This window comes from Hyperolius riggenbachi, chromosome 9 (assembly GCF_040937935.1).
Source record: "Hyperolius riggenbachi isolate aHypRig1 chromosome 9, aHypRig1.pri, whole genome shotgun sequence".
Taxonomy (NCBI): Eukaryota; Metazoa; Chordata; class Amphibia; order Anura; family Hyperoliidae; genus Hyperolius; species Hyperolius riggenbachi.
Window position 1 is genome coordinate 170,918,121 of NC_090654.1, and position 23,283 is coordinate 170,941,403.

At 43.2% G+C, this 23,283-nt stretch overlaps 1 protein-coding gene across 6 annotated transcripts in view; it reads right to left on the bottom strand.

Moving 5' to 3' along the window:
* The window catches only part of WNT5A (Wnt family member 5A), an 82,702-nt gene that overhangs the window by 10,493 nt on the left and 48,926 nt on the right, over positions 1 to 23,283 (bottom strand). For all 6 annotated transcript variants that reach the window (XM_068251735.1, XM_068251733.1, XM_068251739.1 and 3 more), the window contains exon 4: positions 12,660 to 12,952. In XM_068251735.1, the coding sequence (XP_068107836.1) occupies positions 12,660 to 12,952 (293 nt within the window). The remainder of the gene's footprint in view (positions 1 to 12,659; positions 12,953 to 23,283) is intronic.

Here is a 23,283-nt window from a genome sequence, read left to right on the forward strand (position 1 = left end):
CACCAAGCTTGGCTCCCACTGAATTTGTTACGATATGCAGCACAGCTCGTGGAGCGTTATTACCAGGGCTGTGGAGCCAGTGCAAAAATCATCCAACTCTTCCTTCGACTCCTCAGTTTATGAAACTACCAACTCCAAGTACCCAAAAATTGCTCCTCGACAATAAAAACCACACACTGGTTATTACGACAGAACCTGACACATTGCGGAGCCAACACGATCATGCAAATGTGCCCATTCTGGGACTAAAGCAGTGCACCTCTGTGGAATAATAACTTGCGGTTTTTTTTTTTTGTTTTTTTTTTTTACATTTATAAAGTAAATCCTCGTACACAGACTAAATAAAACGTGGACCATCACCTTGCAGGGATCGGGATCAATTCCTTAAGTAACAGTTCAGGGACCTCTTTTTTTTTTACAGGTGTGTCACTAGCCTGCAGGATAGCAACCATTTGTTATTAATAAAGGGGGTCAGAGGGACAGATCGGCTTTCTGTGGGCTTCGGCCGAGTGGGGAGAACAGTGCTATTGGGGGCTGCACGGGCATCAGGGGTCACTAAAGATCCACCTGCTGTGTATGTCGGGAGTTGTAGTCCATCAATGTGACTACAGTAGTCCAGTGCTGGATGATATCTTAGGGGAAGGTTTATTTGATATAATTTTTAATTGAGGTGTTCAGTTTGCTTTAACTTGAAAAGGTAGTTTAAAGCAGCATTAAAGTACAAAATGGTTTCTGTAGCACTGTTCTCTCCCGCTCTCTCCTGACATTTCACAAGTGTCCTCTCTTCTGTTGCCTGGCTCCTATTCTTGTTACCTGCACATCCTTTTACAAAGAATCTGTGCATGTTTCTATGAGACATCTCTTGTGTAAACCATTCCTTTTACTCCTCATCAGTTGTGGCTGATAAATCTATTTAAATGCTTTGAATATTAATAAACAGTACTTTGTAATTATTCTACTGACAGATATGGAAGGGGAGGGGGGTGATGTGGTTAGATTTAACAACATTATTACCTTAAAGGACACCCGAAGTGACATGATGAGATAGGAATGTGTATGTACAGTGCCTAGCACACAAATAACTATGCTGTGTTCCTTTTTTTTTCCTTTCTCTGTCTGAAAGAGTTAAATATCAGGTATGTAAGTGGCTGACTCAGTCCTAGGAAGTGACTACAGTGTGACCCTCACTGATAAAAAAAATTCCAAGTATAAAACACTTTCCTAGCAGAAAATGGCTTCTAAAAGCAAGAAAGAGATAAAAAGGGGAATTTCCTATCAGTCAGGGTCACACTGTAGCCACTTTCTGTCTGACCAGGACTGAGTCAGCCACTTACATACGTGATATTTAACTATTTCAGGCAGAGAAAGAAAAAAAATGGACACAGCATAGTTATTTGTGCTAGGCACTGTACATACACATGTCTAATGTCACTTCGGGTATCCTTTAACCTCCTTAGTGGTATGCCCGACACTGTGTGTCAGGCATACCGCTTACTGACCCCAGGAAGTCCCCCTTGCAGAATAAATTTGATCCCATGCCTGAAAACCCTCTAGCCTAGCTAGTACAAGAGCCCAGCCCCCCCCCCCCCCTGATCCCCGCAATCCCCCCATTAATACATTACCCAGCCTGGATCCAGCTATCACAGAGCCTCCCTGCACAGCTTTGGTCTCTCTATGGGGAGGATCGGGTTTGTGCATGACGTCATGTGCTCTCCTCCCCATAGTGAAGACCGAAGCTGTGCAGGGAGGCTGCACGGATTGCTGGATCCAGGCTGGGTAATGTATAAATGGGGGAGCCGAGCATTTGTACTAGCTAGCCTAGTGCTAGCTAGAGGGTTTTCAGGCATGGGATCTCTGGCAGGGACTGGCGGCCACAAACTGGCAAAACCTCCTGAGCAGCGTAACGCTCAGGAGGTTAAACTGCAGTATAGTAAAACAACCACAAGATGTCACAGTGTGTAAAATGTGATAATGATCTTTATGGGATTGTTATTTCTTGTATTCTCTATGTTCCTCACTGTTCCAAGTAAGCTGCATTTCCTGGTGGTGGTGTATCATCCATCTCTGCATGTTTTTCTTCAGTAAAGAGTTCTAACTAATGCTGGGGGACTATCAGCATGTACAGAATAGTCTGCTCCATCAAGGGGTGTACTTAGTAGTATGCCACCGGTGAGCTGGTCACAGGGTGAGACGAATGACAGCTCACCCTGCTACTGCTCAAACCCCCGACAGCGTTAAAGTCTATTCCCCCCTCTGATTCATAGCAATTCGAAATGAGAAGTAATTTGGGGTCCTGGAACCTCAAATACTCTTACTCGCTCTGCGCTGAAACCACCTTTGGGGGGGGGGGGGGTGCAAGAACTGTAAGAAGCTTTGAATATTCCCAGTTTCCATTTAGTTGACTTTTGCATTGTTTGGGGAGATCACAAAAGGATAATTTCAAGCAACAGACCAAAAAGTAATCGTAATAGTCTCCTCAACTCAGACATTCCCCGTTTACCTACTGTGCTTGTGTGCTTGGGGCAAAGCAGTGGTAAAGTTTAAAAAGTAAAAATGCTATCAGCAATGAAACTATGCAAATGGAGGCCCAAAGAAACTAGTAAGACTTTCACTTTCAGGCTAAGTTAATAAGGTTTTGATAGGATAGAGAAAGTGGTGAACATAGGGGATACCCTAAGTTGGTTTTCTGTCTTTAGAAAACATTTTGCAACAGTCAGCTGTGTCGAAGCAGATTAGATCACGGACTGTCAAGAGGTTAGGATCAGTTAGATTCAGCGGAAGATTTCCTAAGCGCAGGTGTGTGCATGTGACTGTCCTCTCACCATCATGTTTTCAATAACATTTTAATAATCCTTGATATTGCCTATATGTTCCTAGCTGAGGGTGCAAACTTTTGTCACCCAAGAGGCAGTGTAATTTTTAAATTGAGGACAGTTTTTCTGTATTGCTTACATTTTCTTCTTCCGATTGAGTCCCATAGGTTCATGTAAAACAAAAGATTACACACTTCGCGCTGACTAGGAACACAATAAATCAACCCGCACTGGCTCGCCCCTCTGTTTGCAATAGTAAATAACACCAATATCAGAGGTTGGCGCTCACAATGCCACCTACCCTCCCTCCTTAACTAAATAAAATAAAATACAATGTTCCCCTTTAAAACCAAATATATGCACAATGTCCACTTCACAGTTGTACAACCGGCTGCATTAGAAACCGATTCCAATTCCAAGATCGACAGTCTGTGTATGCTAGGGGGTCCTATTACAGTCTGTATTCAATCATAGATCACACTTCTTAAATTGCTAGCAGATTCATATATCCAAAAGACAAGGCCCGTCACCACACCTCTGTGAGATACACTCACCAGATGCTTAGACCTGCTGATAGGTCAGATGGAGCTTTGGGACAGTCACAGGGTTGTCCCTTACCCCTCTGGCAAAATCCGACAGCCTTCCGGAAATCCAATATATTCTATATCCTCCTCAATGAACCTCAATAAAAATATTCCACATAGCGTAAAACTGTCACTTTAATTTAAAACTTTAAAATCAATTGCACTTACAATTTCCACAATGTCATCTCGCACACAGTGATTTATCCTGCGGGCTCTCCCCCGCTAAGGTGGCCGGCTGGCTTGGGTCTCCCTTCGCCTCTGGTGGACTTCCGACCGCCGCGCGCTCAGTCAGTTTTGCCCTCCTATGGCGTCCTGGATCCCGCCGTAGCCGCGTGTGTCCTGCTGTCTCTTCCGCGTTAGGCCCCGCCTTACATGTTTCGTCACTCCGTGACTCATCAGAAGCTGGGGCCCAACGCGACTGACAGCCATTTATGCTCCCTCCCCTCATTGCGCCGATCCAAGGGACTTGTTCTTTTGTGCCCTAGATAAAATGACCCCGGATTGGAGGGGATCCAACAGGGTAAATCAGGCGTCGCAGGCGGAAACCAGATGGATCTACAGCATGGGCACCTTGAGACCCGAGGGGTTGAATATTGATATAGACTTGGTGTGTTTTTTGGGGGATTAGAGGAGGGTGTCTGGTGCCTATGCTGTAGGTCTCTACAAAGGTGGGGATCTACTGGGTCTGTAGCAGTAAGAGAATGGCTATGAATGTGGCTTATGAAATATAATGTAACATAGGGGTAGGTTCCTCTAAAGAGCTATGGGGAAATAGATGTATATGTATGTATGGGGCTGGCATGTTCATTTTCCCCTGTCACCCTAGTTAATGGTAATGTCTGAGGGATTTTGGGTTAGCAGGGGTGTTGGAAGGGTAGTAAACGGTAGGGGATATAGTACTGACAGGGTAGAGGGAGAGGGTGATAGACTGCTGATGGGGTAGGGGGGGAGGGGGGAGTGAACGTGCCAGTGACCATCATTTGTTGATTTTTCCCTCCTCATATAATGTATCTCAAGATGCGGATAATGTCATTTGCATTTTTAAATTTTAATTTTAAACTTTCAAATTTTTAATGTTTAAATGAAGCATAATATTGGGTCTTGCTGCGGGCAGTAGGACACTAATTTGTATGAGAATGCGAAATGTAAGGTTGATTGGCTGGGTCCTAGTACGCTGGCCCTGAAAATTAGGGAGAATAAGGTAGGAGCAGCGTACTAGGTGGATTAAGGTGGCAGAGCGGCGAATCGGCGCAATGAGGGGAGGGAGCATAAATGGCTGTCAGTCGTGTTGGGCCCCAGCTTCTGATGAGTCACGGAGTGATGAAACATGTAAGGCGGGGCCTAACGCGGAAGAGACAGCAGGACACACGCGGCTACGGCGGGATCCAGGACGCCATAGGAGGGCAAAACTGACTGAGCGCGCGGCGGTCGGAAGTCCACCAGAGGCGAAGGGAGACCCAAGGCAGCCGGCCACCTTAGCGGGGGAGAGCCCGCAGGATAAATCACTCTGTGCGAGATGACATTGTGGAAATTGTAAGTGCAATTGATTTTAAAGTTTTAAATTAAAGTGACAGTATTACGCTATGTGGAGTATTTTTATTGAGGTTCATTGAGGAGGATATAGAATATATTGGATTTCCGGAAGGCTGTCGGATTTTGCCAGAGGGGTGAGGGACGACCCTGTGACTGTCCCAAAGCGCCATCTGACCTATCAGCAGGTCTAAGCATCTGGTGAGTGTATCTCACAGAGGTGTGGTGACGAGCCTTGTCTTTTGGATATATGAATCTGCTAGCAATTTAAGAAGTGTGATCTATGATTGAATACAGACTGTAATAGGACCCCCTAGCATACACAGACTGTCGATCTTGGAATTGGAATCGGTTTCTAATGCAGCCGGTTGTACAACTGTGAAGTGGACATTGTGCACATATTTGGTTTTAAAGGGGAACATTGTATTTTATTTTATTTAGTTAAGGAGGGAGGGTAGGTGGCATAGTGAGCGCCAACCTCCCATAGGTTCATGTACTTAACACTTAGTGCAGTTTTCTTATTTAAATCTGCTTGTGTAATGAAAACATCTTTATACTCTTGCTGATTGGCAAGGAAGCAGAGAAAAAAAATTAGAACAGTATCACTAGGGCTTATATTAAACAGCTTCAAGCAGATATATAAATACATCTATGTTTAGCTAGTATATTCATTGAATATTGCATGTAGTGAAAGTAGAAGTATAAAGAACATAAATATTGTGCCATCTTACTGCAATCATTCAGATTGAATGGTGTGATTATTAATGTGAGAATACTCCAACGCATTCTTGTGTATATTTAAATACATACACTTATTTAAAATCAAAAGTGTATCCACTTTAAGCATGACATGCTTGTGGTTTCAGATTTCTGTTGTATTAAAATGATTTGTAGTTTAACAACTGGAAGTTATGCATTTCATTGTAAATAGTCTGCCCCTCAATTGATCAACTGCTGAGATAAGAAATCAGCTATTTACAGTACTGTTCTCATTGAGTCTACCAACGACTAATCTGGTGACCATTTAAAGCCTCATCTACACACGTAGGTGAGGATGCGATTCGGCGGCTCGATTAGCCGCCGGATCGCCTCTTCCGCGTACCCGCGCGTGCCCGCCTCGTCCCCGCTCGCCGCATTCGATTCCCCGCTCGTCCCCGCTTATCTTCCGCTCGATTCCCTGCCATTGTCCCCTTGCGGGGAGCGAGCAGGGAATTGGCGGAAGCAAGATCTGTCCTGTTGGATCTTATCAATCGAGCCGCATCAGCGGCTCGATTGATAAGGAGCATCGCGGCCGCATCTACGTGTGTAGATGCGGCTTAAGTATTTATATGGCGCTGAAATATCACGCAGCACTGTACAGAGTATATTGTCTTGTCACCAACTGTCCCTCAGAGGGGCTGACATTCTAGTCCTATAAGGAGCAAGCAGGCCTACAGACATATTACAATCACCATCAAGACAGAAAAGCTACAGACAGCTTCACAATCCTTAATCTTGATCTGCAGAGGAGACATCACCACTTAAAAGGGACACTTTGCTGTAATTAATAACTTAATAAAAAAAAAAAAACAGCTTATTTTTTACAATATTCATTTTTAAAATTATTTAGTTAGTGTTTGCCACTAATAAGCCCCGTCTACACTATAAGATGTTGCAGCGATCCGGCGGCTCGATTAGCCGCCGGATCGCCTCTTCCGCGTGCCCGCCACGTCCCCGCTCGCCACATTAGATTCCCCGCTCGTGCCCGCTCGTCCCCGCCGCGCCGCTTACCTTCCTCTCGATTCCCTGCCATTGTCCCCTCGCGGGGAGTGAGCAGGGAATCGGCGGTGCGGAGATACGTCCTGTCGGATCTTGTCAATCGAGCCGCATCAGCGGCTCGATTGATAAGGAGCATCGCGGCCGCATCTACTCGTGTAGATGCGGCTTAAAACTTTACCTCACCCCTAACTTACATTCCCAAATTTATCTCAGGTGTTGGCTTCTTTACTGCTGGCAAGGTGTGTAACTGTTGTTATTTTTCCTGTTGAGCAGAAAAATCAGTTGATCTCTCAGAGTGCTATGGGGAAGAAGGACAAATGACAAAACTGTCATGGCAGAACATTAACTGTGGGGATGGAGCTACATACAAATATCCTGCTATATATAGATTAAGACGCATTTCTGCCACTGAAACCCGGTTAATCAGGGGCGTAGCAATAGGGGTTACACAGGTTGCGACCGCATCGAAGGGCCCTCCCTCAACTACAGTATTAGTTCTCTATTGGTCCTGTGCTCGTAATAATCACTTCTATAGATACTTTGAATAGTGGTAATCATTAACAAACTTTACCCCATCCCCTTCTTGCACCTCTGACACTGTGGTTGCCATTGGCAGGTTTTGGTGCACCGTATCAATTGTTATGTATAGAGTGCTTGGGGGGCCCCATTGTAAAACTTGCACCGGGGCCCAGTGCTCCTTAGCTAGGCCACTGCGGTTAATGAAGGTAAAAATGGACAAGTGTTCTTTACGAGAGGATACCTCACTATTCCAAAGCATTCCAACACAACTAGGCATTAGGCAACTGGTAGTATTGTTTGGAAGGGAACAGAAATGGCAGCCACCCTATTCCTGTCACTATATATTTTCATAACATTAGTATCTCCAGACAAAAAAAAAAAAAAGTCCTTCAGCATACAATACTGATGCAAGTAAAACAGAACTAAACTAATCTTACCAACCTGGAACAAAGTTACAGTCAGCTCAACTCCCTGATTTCTGTTTAGATAATCTGCTGAGAGCTATGATTTACGGTGAAGACCACTGATCTGGCCACTGATGAGATAGTAAGAATGTGACAAGGCTACCAGTCCTTTCGGGCAATATGTAGTTAAAAAGACAGAGCAGGATTCAGTTAGGGCCCTTTTACACTTAATCAGTTGCTCTCAGTTATAACTGAAAGAAAAATGATTTTCAAAGTAATGCCCATGTTTTCCTAAGGCACAGTTCACATTTAACGCGTTTTAATTGAAATCTTTTTCACAATGCACTGCTATGGAAAAAATGTGTACCAACCTTTACTAATGCACACTAACAAGTTCCAACTGATTAAGCGTAAATGGGCCCTTAGTGTGGGCAAATGTTAGTCACAGCACCTGACCAACATACTTTGCTCTAGGTAACTTAAAGTAACTTCAGTAACTTCAAATATTAGATGCAGATGACCCACAGGACAGCCAAGCAATTGCCATGGTTTAAAATGAAATAAATACAGCAGTCTCCATATCCTTATGCACTACAGGGTCACGATGAAGAGGCTTCCTTCCAACAGTTTGTATAAAGAGAAGAGATTGGGAGAGCGGAGCAGTACCAGAGTCACTAAAAGGGACATGTGTTAAATTAGTATGCTGCTGGTTAGTTGGGTGCAGGGGGAGCCGAATGTTGGCTCGCCCTGCTGCCGCTGAAATTACCCGGGGTGTAAAATACTATTCCCGCTCTGAGTCATAGCAACTCAGGGCAGACACGTAATTCAGGATCCCACTATCACATGCACCTGAATTACAGTTATATGGGCACGAACTATAGTATAGCAGCAATAGCTGCGCTAATATCAGGCGCTACCTCCTACTTGGATGCGTCCTAATGCCAAAGTGACCTGCTTCGCTGAAAGAGATGGCCAATGAAAAAAAATTACAGTTGACCCCCTTAAACTACAGGCAGCTTAACCAGAGATGGATGCATTGGGTTAGTTTTTGGATAATCCACAATGGCCTTTAACACATCAACACATCTACTATACCGGTAAGAAATCAGTGCATTTAACTGAAATGCCACATATATTCCAGAATAGTAAGAACAAACCTTAATACTCATTCATATAATTAAAAGTGAAATTCTAGCCAAAATCCTTTTTTAACATCAGGCTGTGTGAGGAACCGTTAACATTTTTCTCAAATGTAAACATCTGTAGTACTGATATAGAAATCTCCTCTCACGTCCTGCTTTCTGTATACCTATCGTCTGTATAGTAAGTACAGAGAAGCATACACGGCAAAAGCAATAAAAACCAGAGATATTTAATATTTTTCCCATGCTATTAATGAAAAACAATTTTAGTGTCGGTGTCCCTATTTGTGAGATTTCACCTCTCTTTCAATTCTTGGCGGTGTCATCACTGGAAGCAAGATGACAATACCCCTAACTAGACCGCAAATAGCAATATAAACCTGACAGGGGTTACAGCTTTTTTGACCACTCTAATTACACACCGTGATTTTTGGTTCAGAGTCCTGTGTTCTCCGTTTATAGGGTTATTGGAGATATCACTAACTGTGGCAGATGACAGAATGTGGTCTTAAAAATATCATACTGAGTCAGGTTCTACAACTTTTAAATAGAGATGGCTCAAACCTCTTTAATGGGTAGCTGAATTTTAAAACCTACAAAGACTGTTTCTGGCCACAAAAGTGATGGAAACGTTGTTTCAAGGGGTCTAACACCTGTAGGGGGGCATGCCGGAGTGGGATACATGCCAAAACTCCCTGTGAAAATTACGTATTTGACGCAGAGTAGGGTTATAATCCCTAAAGGGCAGAAATCACAGTACATGCCTAAATTGGAGGCATAAAGTGCTTTAAAACATCTTGCATGTGTATACATGATACATGAGTGTAAGTAGTGTACTACGTCACACTGACCAAACCAAACTCACTGTTTAATGCGCCGGCGCAAACAGCCGCAAAGGGTTGTCACTAGTTGACACTCTAAAGACATAAAACATCAGTCCTCCCGGCAGCAATGTTTGTGTAGTGATGGCCGTCCAGAAGTACAAGGTAAATCATGCGCTGTTCCCGTTCAGTGACAGGCTTTGTGTGGGGCCAACAAATTCATTCTGACCCGCTGCTATTTCTGAAGTCTTTTATCAGCTTCCACACCAGGATTGTATGGATGGATGGAAGCTGTACCTTGTGGCATCTCTCTCCACTAGTACCACAAGGTCAATCATGCGATGTTCCCGTTCACGACCTCAAGCAGACCTGCGGGGTGGCTTACCTCTGCCTGTTATTTTTTCCATATTGGCGGGGGGGGGGGTGTATGCGCAGTACTACTAACAATATTCAATAACGGTAAACAGTGTGTGTAATCACAAAGAGGCACACAATCAGTGTCAAATACACAGCAGGTGTGTGTGTGTGTGTGTGTGTGTGTGTGTGTGTGTGTGTGTGTGTGTGTGTGTGTGTGTGTGTGTGTGTGTGTGTGTGTGTGTGTGTGTGTGTGTGTGTGTGTGTGTGTGTGTGTGTGTGTACTTTAACATACACAGAGAGATATCCTATAGTACTTTCAATCACAAATACAGTTGCAAGCTAAGCACTGCTTATGATACACAGTGTGCTGGCTTGCTTGCAATGGTTAGAAGAGTATAGTAGAACTACAAGGGCCAGCAACTGACTGTGGCCTGTATGCAGTGAGTAACCCACACAGATATCAATAACAGATACCGTTGAAAGCTAAGCACAGCTTATGATGATGATAGACAGTGTGCTGGCTTGTAATAGATAGAAGAGGATAGTAGAACTGCAAAGCCCAGCAATGACTGTGGCCTGGCCTGTATGCAGTGTCACACACACACACACACACACACACACACACACACACACACACACACACACACACACACCCCTAATAGAATATGAGCCCTCAAAAGGGCTTTTGTTTTGGGGTGCTTTCAGCAATAAAGAACCCGCTAGCTAACTGTCCCTGTCTCTCTGTGGGCTGTATGCAGTGTACCACCCACAAAGAGAGCTATGGTATAGTAAGTTATATCACACAAGTACAGTGGAAAGATATGCATTGGTCTAATACAGTGTGCTGTCACACAAATACAGTGGAAAGGTATGCACTGGTATAATACAGTGTGCTGTCACACAAATACAGCGGAAAGTTATGCACAGTGGTAATACAGTGTGCTGGGTTCGGCACAGTAGTACAGCAAGGGCCAGCTGCGGCAGACAGTGTCTATGCAGTTTCAGTGTCACACACAAACAAAAACACATCAGAAGAATATTAGCTTTCAAAAGAGCTTTTTTTGAAAGATATGCACTGGTAATACTGTGTGCTGTGCCTGGCACAGTACACATCAAGGCCCAGCTGCGACAGGGCTGTAGCTATGCGTCTGTGTCACACAAAAAAAAACCAAAAACACATCAGAAAAATATTAGCTTTCAAAAGAGCTTTTTTGGGGTGCTTTCAGCAACAAATTTCAGCGAGGAGCAAGCCAACAGCCTAACTAATGCTTTCCCTAACTCCAACAATGTCTCTCCCTTCCTCTTACTATAACAGGATCAGCAGACTAAGAAAACACACACACAATTCCACTGCGCTCCAATGAGTGTGAAATCCACGGAACACACAAATATTCCACCAGGTGCTGCTCCAGAATACACTGGGACCAAAGTATGGATACTGGTAAAAATACAGAAACACAAAAAGAGAGGAGGAGCGCTCTCTGGTGTATTATCCTTTTTTAATATTGCTTCATTCGCAAGGTAAAAAATAAAACTTACAAGATGTAAAAGATGGTAAAGCTTATCACACTAATAGTGTATATCACCGTGCCCCAGGAGATGGAGAACACCTGCTCGGACGCCTCCGCTCTATGGCCAGTAGTAACGGGATTCGGAGATCCGATAGCGCCAGCGGGACCCGGAACAGGGAAGCAAGCTTGCAATTGTCCTGCGCCTTAGTGCGTCATTACGCGTTTCGGCGTTCCACGCCTTCGTCAGATGACGCACAGGCGCAGGGAAGGAGGCTAAATACACAGCTGGTTGCCACGCAACCCGCCGGATACGTGGCAAATGGCATTGGATAAAAAGCAGCGCATGCTACATACGGCATACGCTGCGTACTTGAGGGGAGGAGGCGTTGTCCTAGCAACCGGCCACGCTTTTTTACGGGGGACGAGATGGACCAAACGTCGCTTTTTATCTATTCAATGCCATTTGCCACGTATCTGGCGGGTTGCGTGGCAACCAGCTGTGTATTTAGCCTCCTTCCCTGCGCCTGTGCGTCATCTGACGAAGGCGTGGAACGCCGAAACGCGTAATGACGCACTAAGGCGCAGGACAATTGCAAGCTTGCTTCCATGTTCCGGGTCCCGCTGGCGCTATCGGATCTCCGAATCCCGTTACTACTGGCCATAGAGATCGGAGGCGTCCGAGCAGGTGTTCTCCATCTCCTGGGGCACGGTGATATACACTATTAGTGTGATAAGCTTTACCATCTTTTACATCTTGTAAGTTTTATTTTTTACCTTGCGAATGAAGCAATATTAAAAAAGGATAATACACCAGAGAGCGCTCCTCCTCTCTTTTTGTGTTTCAGCAGACTAAGAACATGGCCAACGCTGCAGCGTTTTTATAGGGGGGGGGGGCTGTTGTCTGTGGGTAAGTGCAGCCTGATTGGCTGCCATGTGTCTGCTGACTGTGATGTAGAGGGTCAAAGTTTAGCCCAATTACAAGTTATAGGAGGCGGATCGAACGCGCTATGTATTAACTACCTGCACGGGTAGCTGATATTCGTGCAAACTACCCGCCGGGCAGACCGTTCGGGCCATCTCTACTTTTAAACAGAAATGATGCAGCAATCACCAAGAAAATTTCCAAACCATGATTTTCAGTTACATAATGAATGAATAAAACAAAACAAAACATTAACTGAAAATGCTTCTGTAAACTTATCCTACAGAAGTCAACTTACCCTCCTTCCTGCTTCATTGTTGTGCACGTTCATCAGAGTCCGGGCATGCTCATAGCTTCCTTTTTGGGGCACTTTTTCCCTTTCTCTAGCATCCACAAACTCCTTAGCAAATCGGTAGCCATAATCTAGATTATCTCCACAGCCACCCCACAACCAGTCCCGGGGCAAGTCCTTAGGCCTGGCTGCTCGACTGCAGCCACATGTTGAGAGCTCCCCCTCTCTGCAAGCCCGGCTCACTGCATTCACTACTCCTGCAGCGCTGATCGCATATGTGAAGGCAGTCTCTCTGCTTCCTGCAAAAAAAAAAAAAAAAAAAAAACCACAACAATCATTGTAAAGCGGCGTTCATGAACATTAGGTTAATGTAGCCCAAACAACAAGTATACAAAACTGGTTTTATAATGGCATTTATTTTGTAGCTACTAAGATTAGACCTCCGGGAAGAAGCAAATTTAGATTTCAGATACTGTACATGGAATACCAATAGAAAAGCTCTGAGTAGCACATAAACAAACAAACAAACCAACCAGCCTGAAGATGGCCATACACCATACAATTTTTTTAATATCTTTTAAATTCAAAAATTGCAATCAGTTTTTCTGACGGATTGTAACATTTCAAAAATCTGACCAATGTACCACACACGTACATTCAAGGTTTCCCCAATTGTATAAGAAAAAAAAAAAAACATTGCTCGGGTCTGTACATCAAGGAATGGATAACCTACCACACACCATTATTTATTTTGTTTTGTTTCATTTTCATAAAAATTGATCCGAAAAATCCAACACTCCCGATCTTCTTCTAGGCTACTTTCACACCAAGACGTTGCGTTTTAGGGGACGTTACGGTCGCATAACGTGCCCCTAACGCAACACATAGTGATGTTGAAGTTGGACGTCAGATTGAGCTGCGTTATGCGACTCTCAAAGCAGCCGCTCCAGGATAGTAATGGGAAGTCCGGATCTTTTTAAGGATTCGGATCATTCGAATCGGATCATTGAAAAGATCCAGATCTTTGAACTGAATCATTTGAATCATTTTACTAGGGAAGCAGACTGGGTGAAATGACTAGCAGGACAGGATCCTGATTCTTCCAGACAGACATCCACTGTGAACCGAATCTCTCATTGTGATGAACCAGATGATTCCACTCACAAAAAAGATCCGGATCAAATGAACGATTCGTTCATGATCCGGACAACACTACGAGTCCCACCACGAGTCACCACAGTGCAGTGAATATTAATTAGCCATGTGGCTAGTCACTGAGCATGTGCAAACAATCTAACGCAGCTCTTTAGGGGTATAACGTACAGCATGCTGCACTTTCATTTAACGTGCAGCGTTATACCCTAAGGGCCCTTTTACACTTAATCAGTTGGTGTGCGTTGGTACGCGTTTTTTCCATAGCATTGCGACAAAGATTTCAGTTAAAACGCGTTAGGTGTGAAAGGTGCCATAGGAAAATATGGGACTTACTTTGAAAATCAGTTTTCTTTCCGTTTTAACTGAGACAACTGATTAAGTGTAAAAGGGCTGTCACGGACGGTTGCGGGGCCGCAGGCGCGTCCTGTAACCGCCCGTGAAGAAAAGCGATCGCACTCGATTCTCTGCATCGATTGCGCTTCAAATCGATACAATCTGGGTTGAGTGTGTAGGGGCAGCTGAAGTCTTTTTCCTAGCAGAGAGATAGCACCAGCCCAACTGCTGGATGGCTCTTTTGATATGCTAATGAGCCTGGGCCCAGAGAGTCCCTGGCTTCAAGCTGTGCTGATGGCCCATCCATCAGGTATAGACCATGACAGAAGCAATCTAGTTGGGAGAAAAGCCAGACCCTCCGGCTCCCTCCCAGCAGGGGAGCTGACACCTAGCTAGCTGCCCCAAACTTCAAAGAGCCTTTGCCTGGGAATGACCTGGCATAAATCCCAGGGGTATCTCATATTCCATAAACTGCTATATGTATCATATTTTCTGTGTTGCCAGGCTGGCAGACCCTCCAAACTAACAGAGCATGCTTGGCCCTATCTGGCGCTGGTTCTGAAGAAATTTCAGACCATTCTGAGGGAAAGACTGCCAGTTAGGCAGTTCGAAAGTGCCCTGCTGATACCACAAGGGTCCCACCCCTCATGTTTGGTATCAGGCTGCTGGGTACATCGAGGCAGACCTGAAAATATTAGTAAATCTGCCCTGACCTGTATGGTTCTGTGAGATAGAGCCCATATATGGTTAAGGCATGATTTCTGGTCCCCCAGGACAAGGGGAGGACTCATCTCATGTTCTAAGGGGGTGTGTGGGCCCGCCCTCACTCCCTCCTACTGAATCAGGGGCATAAGAATGGCAGAGGAGCCAAACTCAGTGTCCTCCACCCTGAAAACATCTTGAACTCATCGGTGCCAGCTTGAGGATATGCTGGCATCCACCTGGTCTGAACTCTGAACTTTGATTGAAACCAAGAACTTTACAAGTTTTCCCACTAAAGGACATCTTTCCAGGAACTAAGTATTTTTCTCCCTTCTTTTATTTTTTATACTGGCTATTACTGTTTTAATAATTGTTGATTTTAATAATTGTCTGTATATATTATTTATATTGCTGTGAATAAAAGACTTCCTCCAAGTCATTCACTGTTCCGCTACCCTGCTTATCAGCACACACAGAACTGATCCCGGGTCTCTGAAGATACGCTACTGTTTGTTTGTTGTTGGCTAGACAGAATACCGTGTGTTTAACCGTTTTATTCGCAGGACTAGTCAGTCAGTAAATCGGGTCCACTGGCCCATACCAGTGGTGGTGGCAGATACCGTGGATTCGTGTGTACGTTGTAATTACCCGTGTCTCACAGGCTCCCTTCTGGGTTGTCTGCGGCTAATTCTTAACGGTTCCTGCGCATTGACTGCGACCAGAGTTCGCACGATCTGTGCGCTGGCACCGTTTAGAAGGCTAAGTGCGGTCAGACCACTAGGGCTCCTGTGACAAGGGCCCTAACGCAATGTGTGCACTGTGAACAGCACATTGATTTTACAGTGCTGTGAGTTAGGCTGCGTTACTGGCTGCTGTAACGTGGGACTTTAACGTCCCACTGTGAAACCAGCCTTAATCGAATAAAAACAGGAATTTCTCGAACAAATGAAACAACAGCTTTAGATTTTTTTTTGGGACAACTGATCATTTTTATCGAATTGCCATATAATTGGCTCATTTTATTGTATGGTGTGTGGCCACATTTACTGTAGGGTCAGGGCAGGTAATTGAGCTACAAGAGGTTTTCGGTGGATCTCTGCTATAAATTGGTGATACAAAAAAAAAAAAAAAAAATTGAAGGCCAAAACGTTGCTTCATGATGGTTTCCTCCTCAGTCTGATGTGTGTACAGGCTTCCTTAAAATCCTCTGTACCTCACATCTCAGGAGAACAACAAACCAAATCAAATGTTTTAGCAATTGCTTTGTTCCCACAGAGAAAAGAGGCCCCTTACTTCCCACACTTTCTTTCCAATTAGAAAATTGTTTCAATATTTCAGGTGTCAGTACAAAGTTTGCCCAGCACTTCAGTCAGAGGTGGACACAAATCTGGAATTCAGGAGCCAACCTATCGAACCCAGGAGGCACTTTTTTTGTGCTGGCCCCAATCAATAACAGAGAAAAAGCAAAAGTTTAACTGTGAAAGAACATACAGGTTATGCTTGTTTTCCAGAACTCCAAATAGTACTTATTTTATTAAGTTATGGTGAGGAGGTTATGGAATCTAAGATATTTCAGTTTTTGTCAGGGAAATTTCCAAAAAAAAAAACCATTAGGAAACAATAAGAAACCCAGTCTGAACAGAAAACTACACTTTAGAATGGTCACAAAACAGGTGTCCCCAGGTGGAGTTTATTATGCATTATTGTTTTAGTGACAGCGGTCTAGTTCTCAGTTCAAATTTACCATTTGGTCAAAACTCTAGCAGGAACAATAAGTTAGACAACACCTCCCCAATAAGGACAGACAGCAATAAAAACTTTCTGTGATCTGACAAAACATACAAATACAGCAACCTTAGTAACTGTATTTTCCCATTATTGATCAGGCCTGAATATGCTTTTTATTATGAACCATCCTGAATCATAGAAGTGAAAGCTAGTAAAAGGGCAACTGGCCCATGGATATTTGAAGACCAGCAATGGAAGGAGTGATATGGCTTTCTTTACTGAGACACATAATTGAATCTTCATATTGCCTATATAGGTGTTAAAAGCAACTCCTTAAAGAGACTCTGAAGCAACTAAAAATCCATGCTTTTAACTTTTGTTTATGTTAAGCACTATATCCAGTGCTAAAACGCTGCATCCCTGTGGCCAAATGAGGGGTTTATACCCTCAAATCCCCTGTGCTACATGCGGGGAGCGCTGCCTGATTGAGGCAGAGCTTAGGGCTGTAGCTCTGCCTCTCGTCGCATCAATCCCTGCTGATTGCCACCTCTCCCCGCCCCTCTCAACTTCACTGAGAGGGACGGGGGAGAGGCGGAGATCGGCTGTGGGTTGACGTGAATGGAGGCAGAGCTGCAGCTCAAAGCTCTGCCTCCATGGGCAGTAATATCCACGACCAAGAAAGTCGTGGATTTTGCACAGGGGATTTGGGGGTATAAACTCATTTTGCCACGGGGATGTGGTGTTTTAGCACTAGCTATAGTGCTGAACATAAATAAAAGTGAAAAGCTTGGATTTTGACTTGCTTCAGAGTCTCTTTAAAGGTTCACTATTGTGAAAAATGTAACAATTTAAAATATGTGAAAACACATCAATAAAATCTACATTTCTAAATCTGCTATAAACTACTTCTCTCCTACATTGCGGTCACTTACACTAGGTAGAAATGACAAGTTTTCGACTTAAAGTGTAGAGAAACCGAGAGCCCAATATAGTGTAGTATGTTAAGCATAAATGAAGTAAAGGTTATCGTGAGAAAATTATACTCACAAACATGGGTTACCACACAGGCAACCACTGTATAGGCAGGTGAGGAGATTAGACCTGTCCTCACTCAGGGATAAGAAGTCGCTCTCTGTAGATGCGAAAGGGGGTAGTAAGTTTTCGACTTGCCCATCTCCTCATGGGTGATTCTCAGGGTTTTCTTGATTGAAAGCATCTTTGTATAGCTCCACTCAAAGGACTAGTCAAAAACCTGTCATATTTCTACTAACTACTGTAAGTGAAAGCAATGTAGGAGAAAAGTATTTTATAGCACATTTTACTCTGGGAAAGATGTACTTTTTATTTATGTGTTTCTACTTATTTTACAATTTTCCACAATAGTGGTCCTTTAAAATAAATATCCACTTTTCTCAGGCACACACTAACAAGCTGATTTCAACTCCAACTCAAAACATTCCTAGGGCAAAAAGAATTGATTATTATTAGGGGAAAAAAAACTTCCCAAAGACAGACAATGATGTGGGTACCTGGTCCTTACATTTTACTATGGCATATTTTTCAGTAAATATTTTGTAGAAATGTTCATAGTCTAAGCATGCATTTTTTCACACGCAATTTTGATTCTTCAGGACGAATGCTGCATCGACTAGTAAGTAAATCACTATATCCACTTTGGTTTGCCTCCAGTGAATACTGGGCAGTTCCGCATTTGGTTTTCCACCAGACTCTCTCAGCCTCTTCTGCTACTGCAACCCTGCTTAGTTACTGAGACTCCCAGCTTTCCTATGCATGTATTCCAGTGGCATAGACTTGTCATTTGGTCAGAAAACCAAGAACTCAAAACTGGAGGCCCCCAGCCAGAATACCTCTGACATCACTGAGAAGATGTCATGTTTGCAAGGATGCTCTGTTCTGCGCAAAAAAAAAAAAAAAAACACTTTGCTTTGCGATTTCCTATGTACTGACATTTCGCTATTTTCAGGATTTTAGTATTTTTAATTTCACATCTCCATTTCCCTTCAGCAGGAAGTGTTCCATTCATACAGACTCAACAAGCCCCATATAGAGGCATAGTAGCTTACCAAATCTCTGTTCAGAGGAAGTCCTAACCAGTGGAGCAAATGTCTTGTGTCAGGCAGTTAGGGTTAGGTGAAGAGGCAAGCATGCTGAGAATATGGTATGCATTCAGCCTAAAGCACTGCACTCCTCACTCTACTATCCAGTCAATTAGCAACAAACTAGATGAACTGCTGACCAGGGCAAAAAAGGGATTTGTCGAGAGAGCTACTCATTGCTTCACAGAAACATATCTCAGAAAATCCATGAGGCGCTGCAGGCCACTGAATCTAAATTTCTACACTTTTGACCAGCATACACTTTTATAGTTAAAATTAAAAAGGTGCAGGTACAGGTACAGTGCTGCTGTTTCAGCACGACAATGACCAAAAACAAACAATGTTTTGGAGAGGCCCAGCCAGAGTCCTGACTTGAATCCAATTAAGAATCTGTAAAGGGAGCTAAAGATCAGGGTGATAGCAAGAACACCCTCCAACCTGAAAGATGTAGAGATCATTGCTAAAGATTAATGGGCAAAAATACCTGTGTAGACCTGCAAAAAGCTGGTCTGCAATTATAGGAAGCGTTTGATTGCTGTAATAGCTTTTCTATTGATTATTGAGAAGGGTATGCATAATTTTGGACTGGAAATTTTTTGCTCAAATGGAAATAAAAGCTGAAAAAATTTTTTTCCATAAGAATGTCTCTTGTACATTGTCTTATCTTTTGGGAGACACCCATGTCATTTCCTGTCAAAAGATTACTTTCTGGTTGAATAAAAGATTAAGTCAAAATTAGCCAGGGATGGGAATAATTATGGGCAGCACTGTAGGTGTTTTTGTATTAAATGAAAAATAATACAAGGATGTTCCATTGTTTAGGAAAACATGCTCTTTCTGAAAAAATGTTTGTTTTTTAAATTAAACTGCAGATACTTATATAACCTCTTTAATTTTTCTGATTTATTCTTGATGGGGTGTATATTCCCAGATCAAGTCACGGTTTTGAAACAGAAATATCTTAAATCCTTATTCATCATTCCAGGAGACAAAAATTTAATTCAAGCAGACAGCTCATCAATTGCCCAATTAGAGAGGGTAATCCATCTGCCCACGAAGGTAGACACACGCACGCACACAGAATCAATGGTCTCAAACAATCAATGCCTCTCTCATCGGTATCAATGCAGAGAGGAATCAGTGCATCCATACACTGCAGAATGATTTTCAATAGATTCCAGCAGGGCACTTTTGTAGTGCACTACAATGGGCCATAGATCGCCCTGCTGCCCCCAATCAGCTAAAATCTGCAGAGTTAGAGGGGGCTCAGGAAAATCCTCAATATGCGATTCACAGTAAAAAAAAAATTGAGCTTGGAAAATGGTGATTTGCCCAAAACTGCAATAAACCTGGTCTCCAGTAGGCTGAAGTGGGCTCCAGTTATAATTCTTCCTTTTACATTGCTGTTTGGACGTAGGAACTACCTAAATTGTTGATCTCTTTATTCAACAATATTAAAAACTCTGGCAACCCACTGACTCTAAATCCCCCCTCATCCCATCACAGACAAAACCTTTAAAAAAAAAATAAAAAAAAAAAGACCTGTAGTCTTCACAGTTAAACTTATGACAAACGAAGTGGCACAAAACTAAAGGGCTGCTTTTACTAGAAGACTGGGACTTACATAGAGAAACAAGCAGCAATACAGACACTCATACATTATTTTCGGTAAAATTGTTTGTATCCCAATCAAAGTAGCAATGAGCCATAACAATGACAAGTTATGATTCACATCCAACCTAAGAATCTTTGGGGATGATGCACTAAACTGCGGTAATATTGCTGTGTGCAGACAGCGCATTGCAATATTACAGTTTCTACCGGAAGCAGTGTACAGTGTTACACTTTTAGCGTGACCTGCCGTACTAGAATAGCGTGAGCGTTGCTATGATAAAGTGCCTCTATAACAAGCATAGTTGTTAGTAATGCAAGTTACCTTAGCAACGATCCTGCTACTCGAGTACCGCGGATTGCGTCAATAGCATAATTCGCTGTACACTGCTGTCCGTAGTTATGGTAATGTCTATGCACAATAATATTGATGCAGTTTAGTGTATCAACCCCTTTGTCTAGTAAAGGAACAGGCATATATGAATAGGGACAAAAACCTCTACTGAAAAAGTTATTTAATGACTAGAAGTGGGCAAGGTCAGAATATCCACCCCCTTTTTCAATCCATTATTGGTATATCCCCTTCCACAGAATGTGGTAAAATAATCCAGAAGGAATGGGAGCAAGAAAGCACAAATGGAATTTCTGTTCCAGCACATGCCTTTAACAGTCTGTAGAAAGAGATCAAACAAATGAGGGGAAAAAAAATAATGTTAAAGTCTGCAACAAAACTTATGCAGTTCGAAAAGGCGCACCTCAGCAGGAGTTGATAAATCCATTTTCAAGTTGCATAATCCTACCATCAACTCAGAATTATTTGCCTCTTTTACCATCCCTAATCAACACCGATCTCACATGTGCGCAGTACTTTTCAGCATTTTGCAATTGATAAAGCACCAAAAAGTAGGTGAAAAAGTACTGACAAAATTATTTTGAGTATTTTCTTGATTGCTGGTGGCTTACAAGGCATTTTACTGACAATTTTGAAAAGATCACCTAGGAGAAAAGATCACCTAGGAGAAAATTCAGGAGAAAAAATTAATTGCACATGAGCCTTAGGCCACATACACACATCAGACCATAGTCTTTTGAAAATGAAAGATCACAGACCAATGTTACCACCCTTCATGTAGTATGATAGCCTTACCTTCACAGTCTTTTCTATGGAGCTAAACTCCCCATCAGAAAAAAATCTTTGCAAGATGCTGCACACAAAGATGCTGTACAGACACAAAAGATCAGTATCTGCAAAAGATCTGTTCCTGCCAAAGATCCGTTCCTGCAAATTGCATTCATAGTCTATGAGATCCGCAGATCATCATACACACCTTGTTTAACTGACATTCATCTGCAGATCAGACAATCATCTGCAGATCTGAAAATCCATCCTGGTGGATTTGATCTGCAGATGAATGTCTGTTAAACAAGGTGTGTATGATGATCTGCAGATCTCATAGACTATGAATGCATTTTGCAGGAACGGATCTCTTGCAGGAACAGATCTTTTGCAGATACTGATCTTTTGAATGTCTACAGCATCTTTGTGTGCAGCATCTTGCAAAGATTTATGTCTGATGGGGAGTTCAGCTCCATAGAATAGACTGTGTAGAGTATGGCTCTCATACTACATGGAAGGGGGTAAAATTGGTTTCATTTTCAAAAGACTATGATCTGATGTGTGTATGTGGCCTTAGTCTCTTATCAGCCTTGAACACTCACACAGCCATTAGCAGATCGGTAAAGACCATAAATGCTCTCAAGCAGTTAAGGAAATTGTTGGCCTTGACTATAATAGCTGATCTTGATGAAGTGGCGTTGCAATCAGAAGTCAGCACTACAAATCTGAACTAAAAGGTGCCCATACACTAACTCGACTTTTTACCAATAGAAAGCAGATTCGATCACTGTGATCGAATCTGCTATAAAATCAATAATACAAACGCAGACCGATCGACCGATTTCCATCCAAAATCAATAGAATCCGTCGGTCTGTCCAAGTGGAACATTTTGCTTGATCGGCGGCGGGTCAGGAGCGAGTCTTTAGCGGCATTTGATTCGGTGATGACTGACGCAGCAATAATCTCACCTGTCCCGCCGGCGAGAGTCCCCGGGGACGTGCTGTCCCTTTGTCTGGCTGTCCATCTTCACTTCACTTCCTGTCCCATCCTGTGACCAGCGGAAGTTAAAACAGGAAGTTAAAAGAAGATGAAGAAGGCCAGCCAGAGAAAGGGACAGCACGGACCCGGAGACTCGTGCCAGTGGGACAGCGTGCCAGTGGGACAGGTAATGTATTGCTGCTGGTGGGGGACAGCAGAAGTGACCTGAGGCAGGCGGCAGTGGCAGCTCCACAAATTGTGAATCGAGTTCATGCTGAAATAGATTCAAAATCTGTGTGCAGTGTGCAGTGGACAGCAATTAGATCCCTCTCTGATCAAATTAGATCAGAGAGGGATCTATCGATTGGTCGATCTGGTGGCAATCAACCAGTGTATGGCTGCCTTAAGCTGCCATCAGAAATAAGCTAACCTACCCTATGTAAAGCAAAGTAACAAAAAAAGTGAAGTAATGTAGCACCCATAAAACTAGCGATCGATTTTATCTTATATATCATATCTTGTATATAAAGTCTAGGCCGATTGGCTGCTGGTAGCAGATCGATGGCCCATAGAGTTGCATTGGATCGAATGGTGCAATAATGCATTTTGATCGATTTTCAATAGATTTCATTCTGAAGTCTACTGGAAATCTGTTCCTAGTGTGTGGCACACATCTGATTCCTGTCAGATTCGACCTGACAGGCATCTGACAGGAATCTATCTGATGGTCCACTCCAATCTGCTGCAAATTTATAAGTGTATGACCACCTTTAGTGTATTATGAATGTTAATAACTTTAGGAGCTTTCTAATGGTCTCCATGATTGAATGATTGACAGGCCATACACTGTGCAGAATCAGAAATTCCAAGCTATACTTCCAGTGGGTT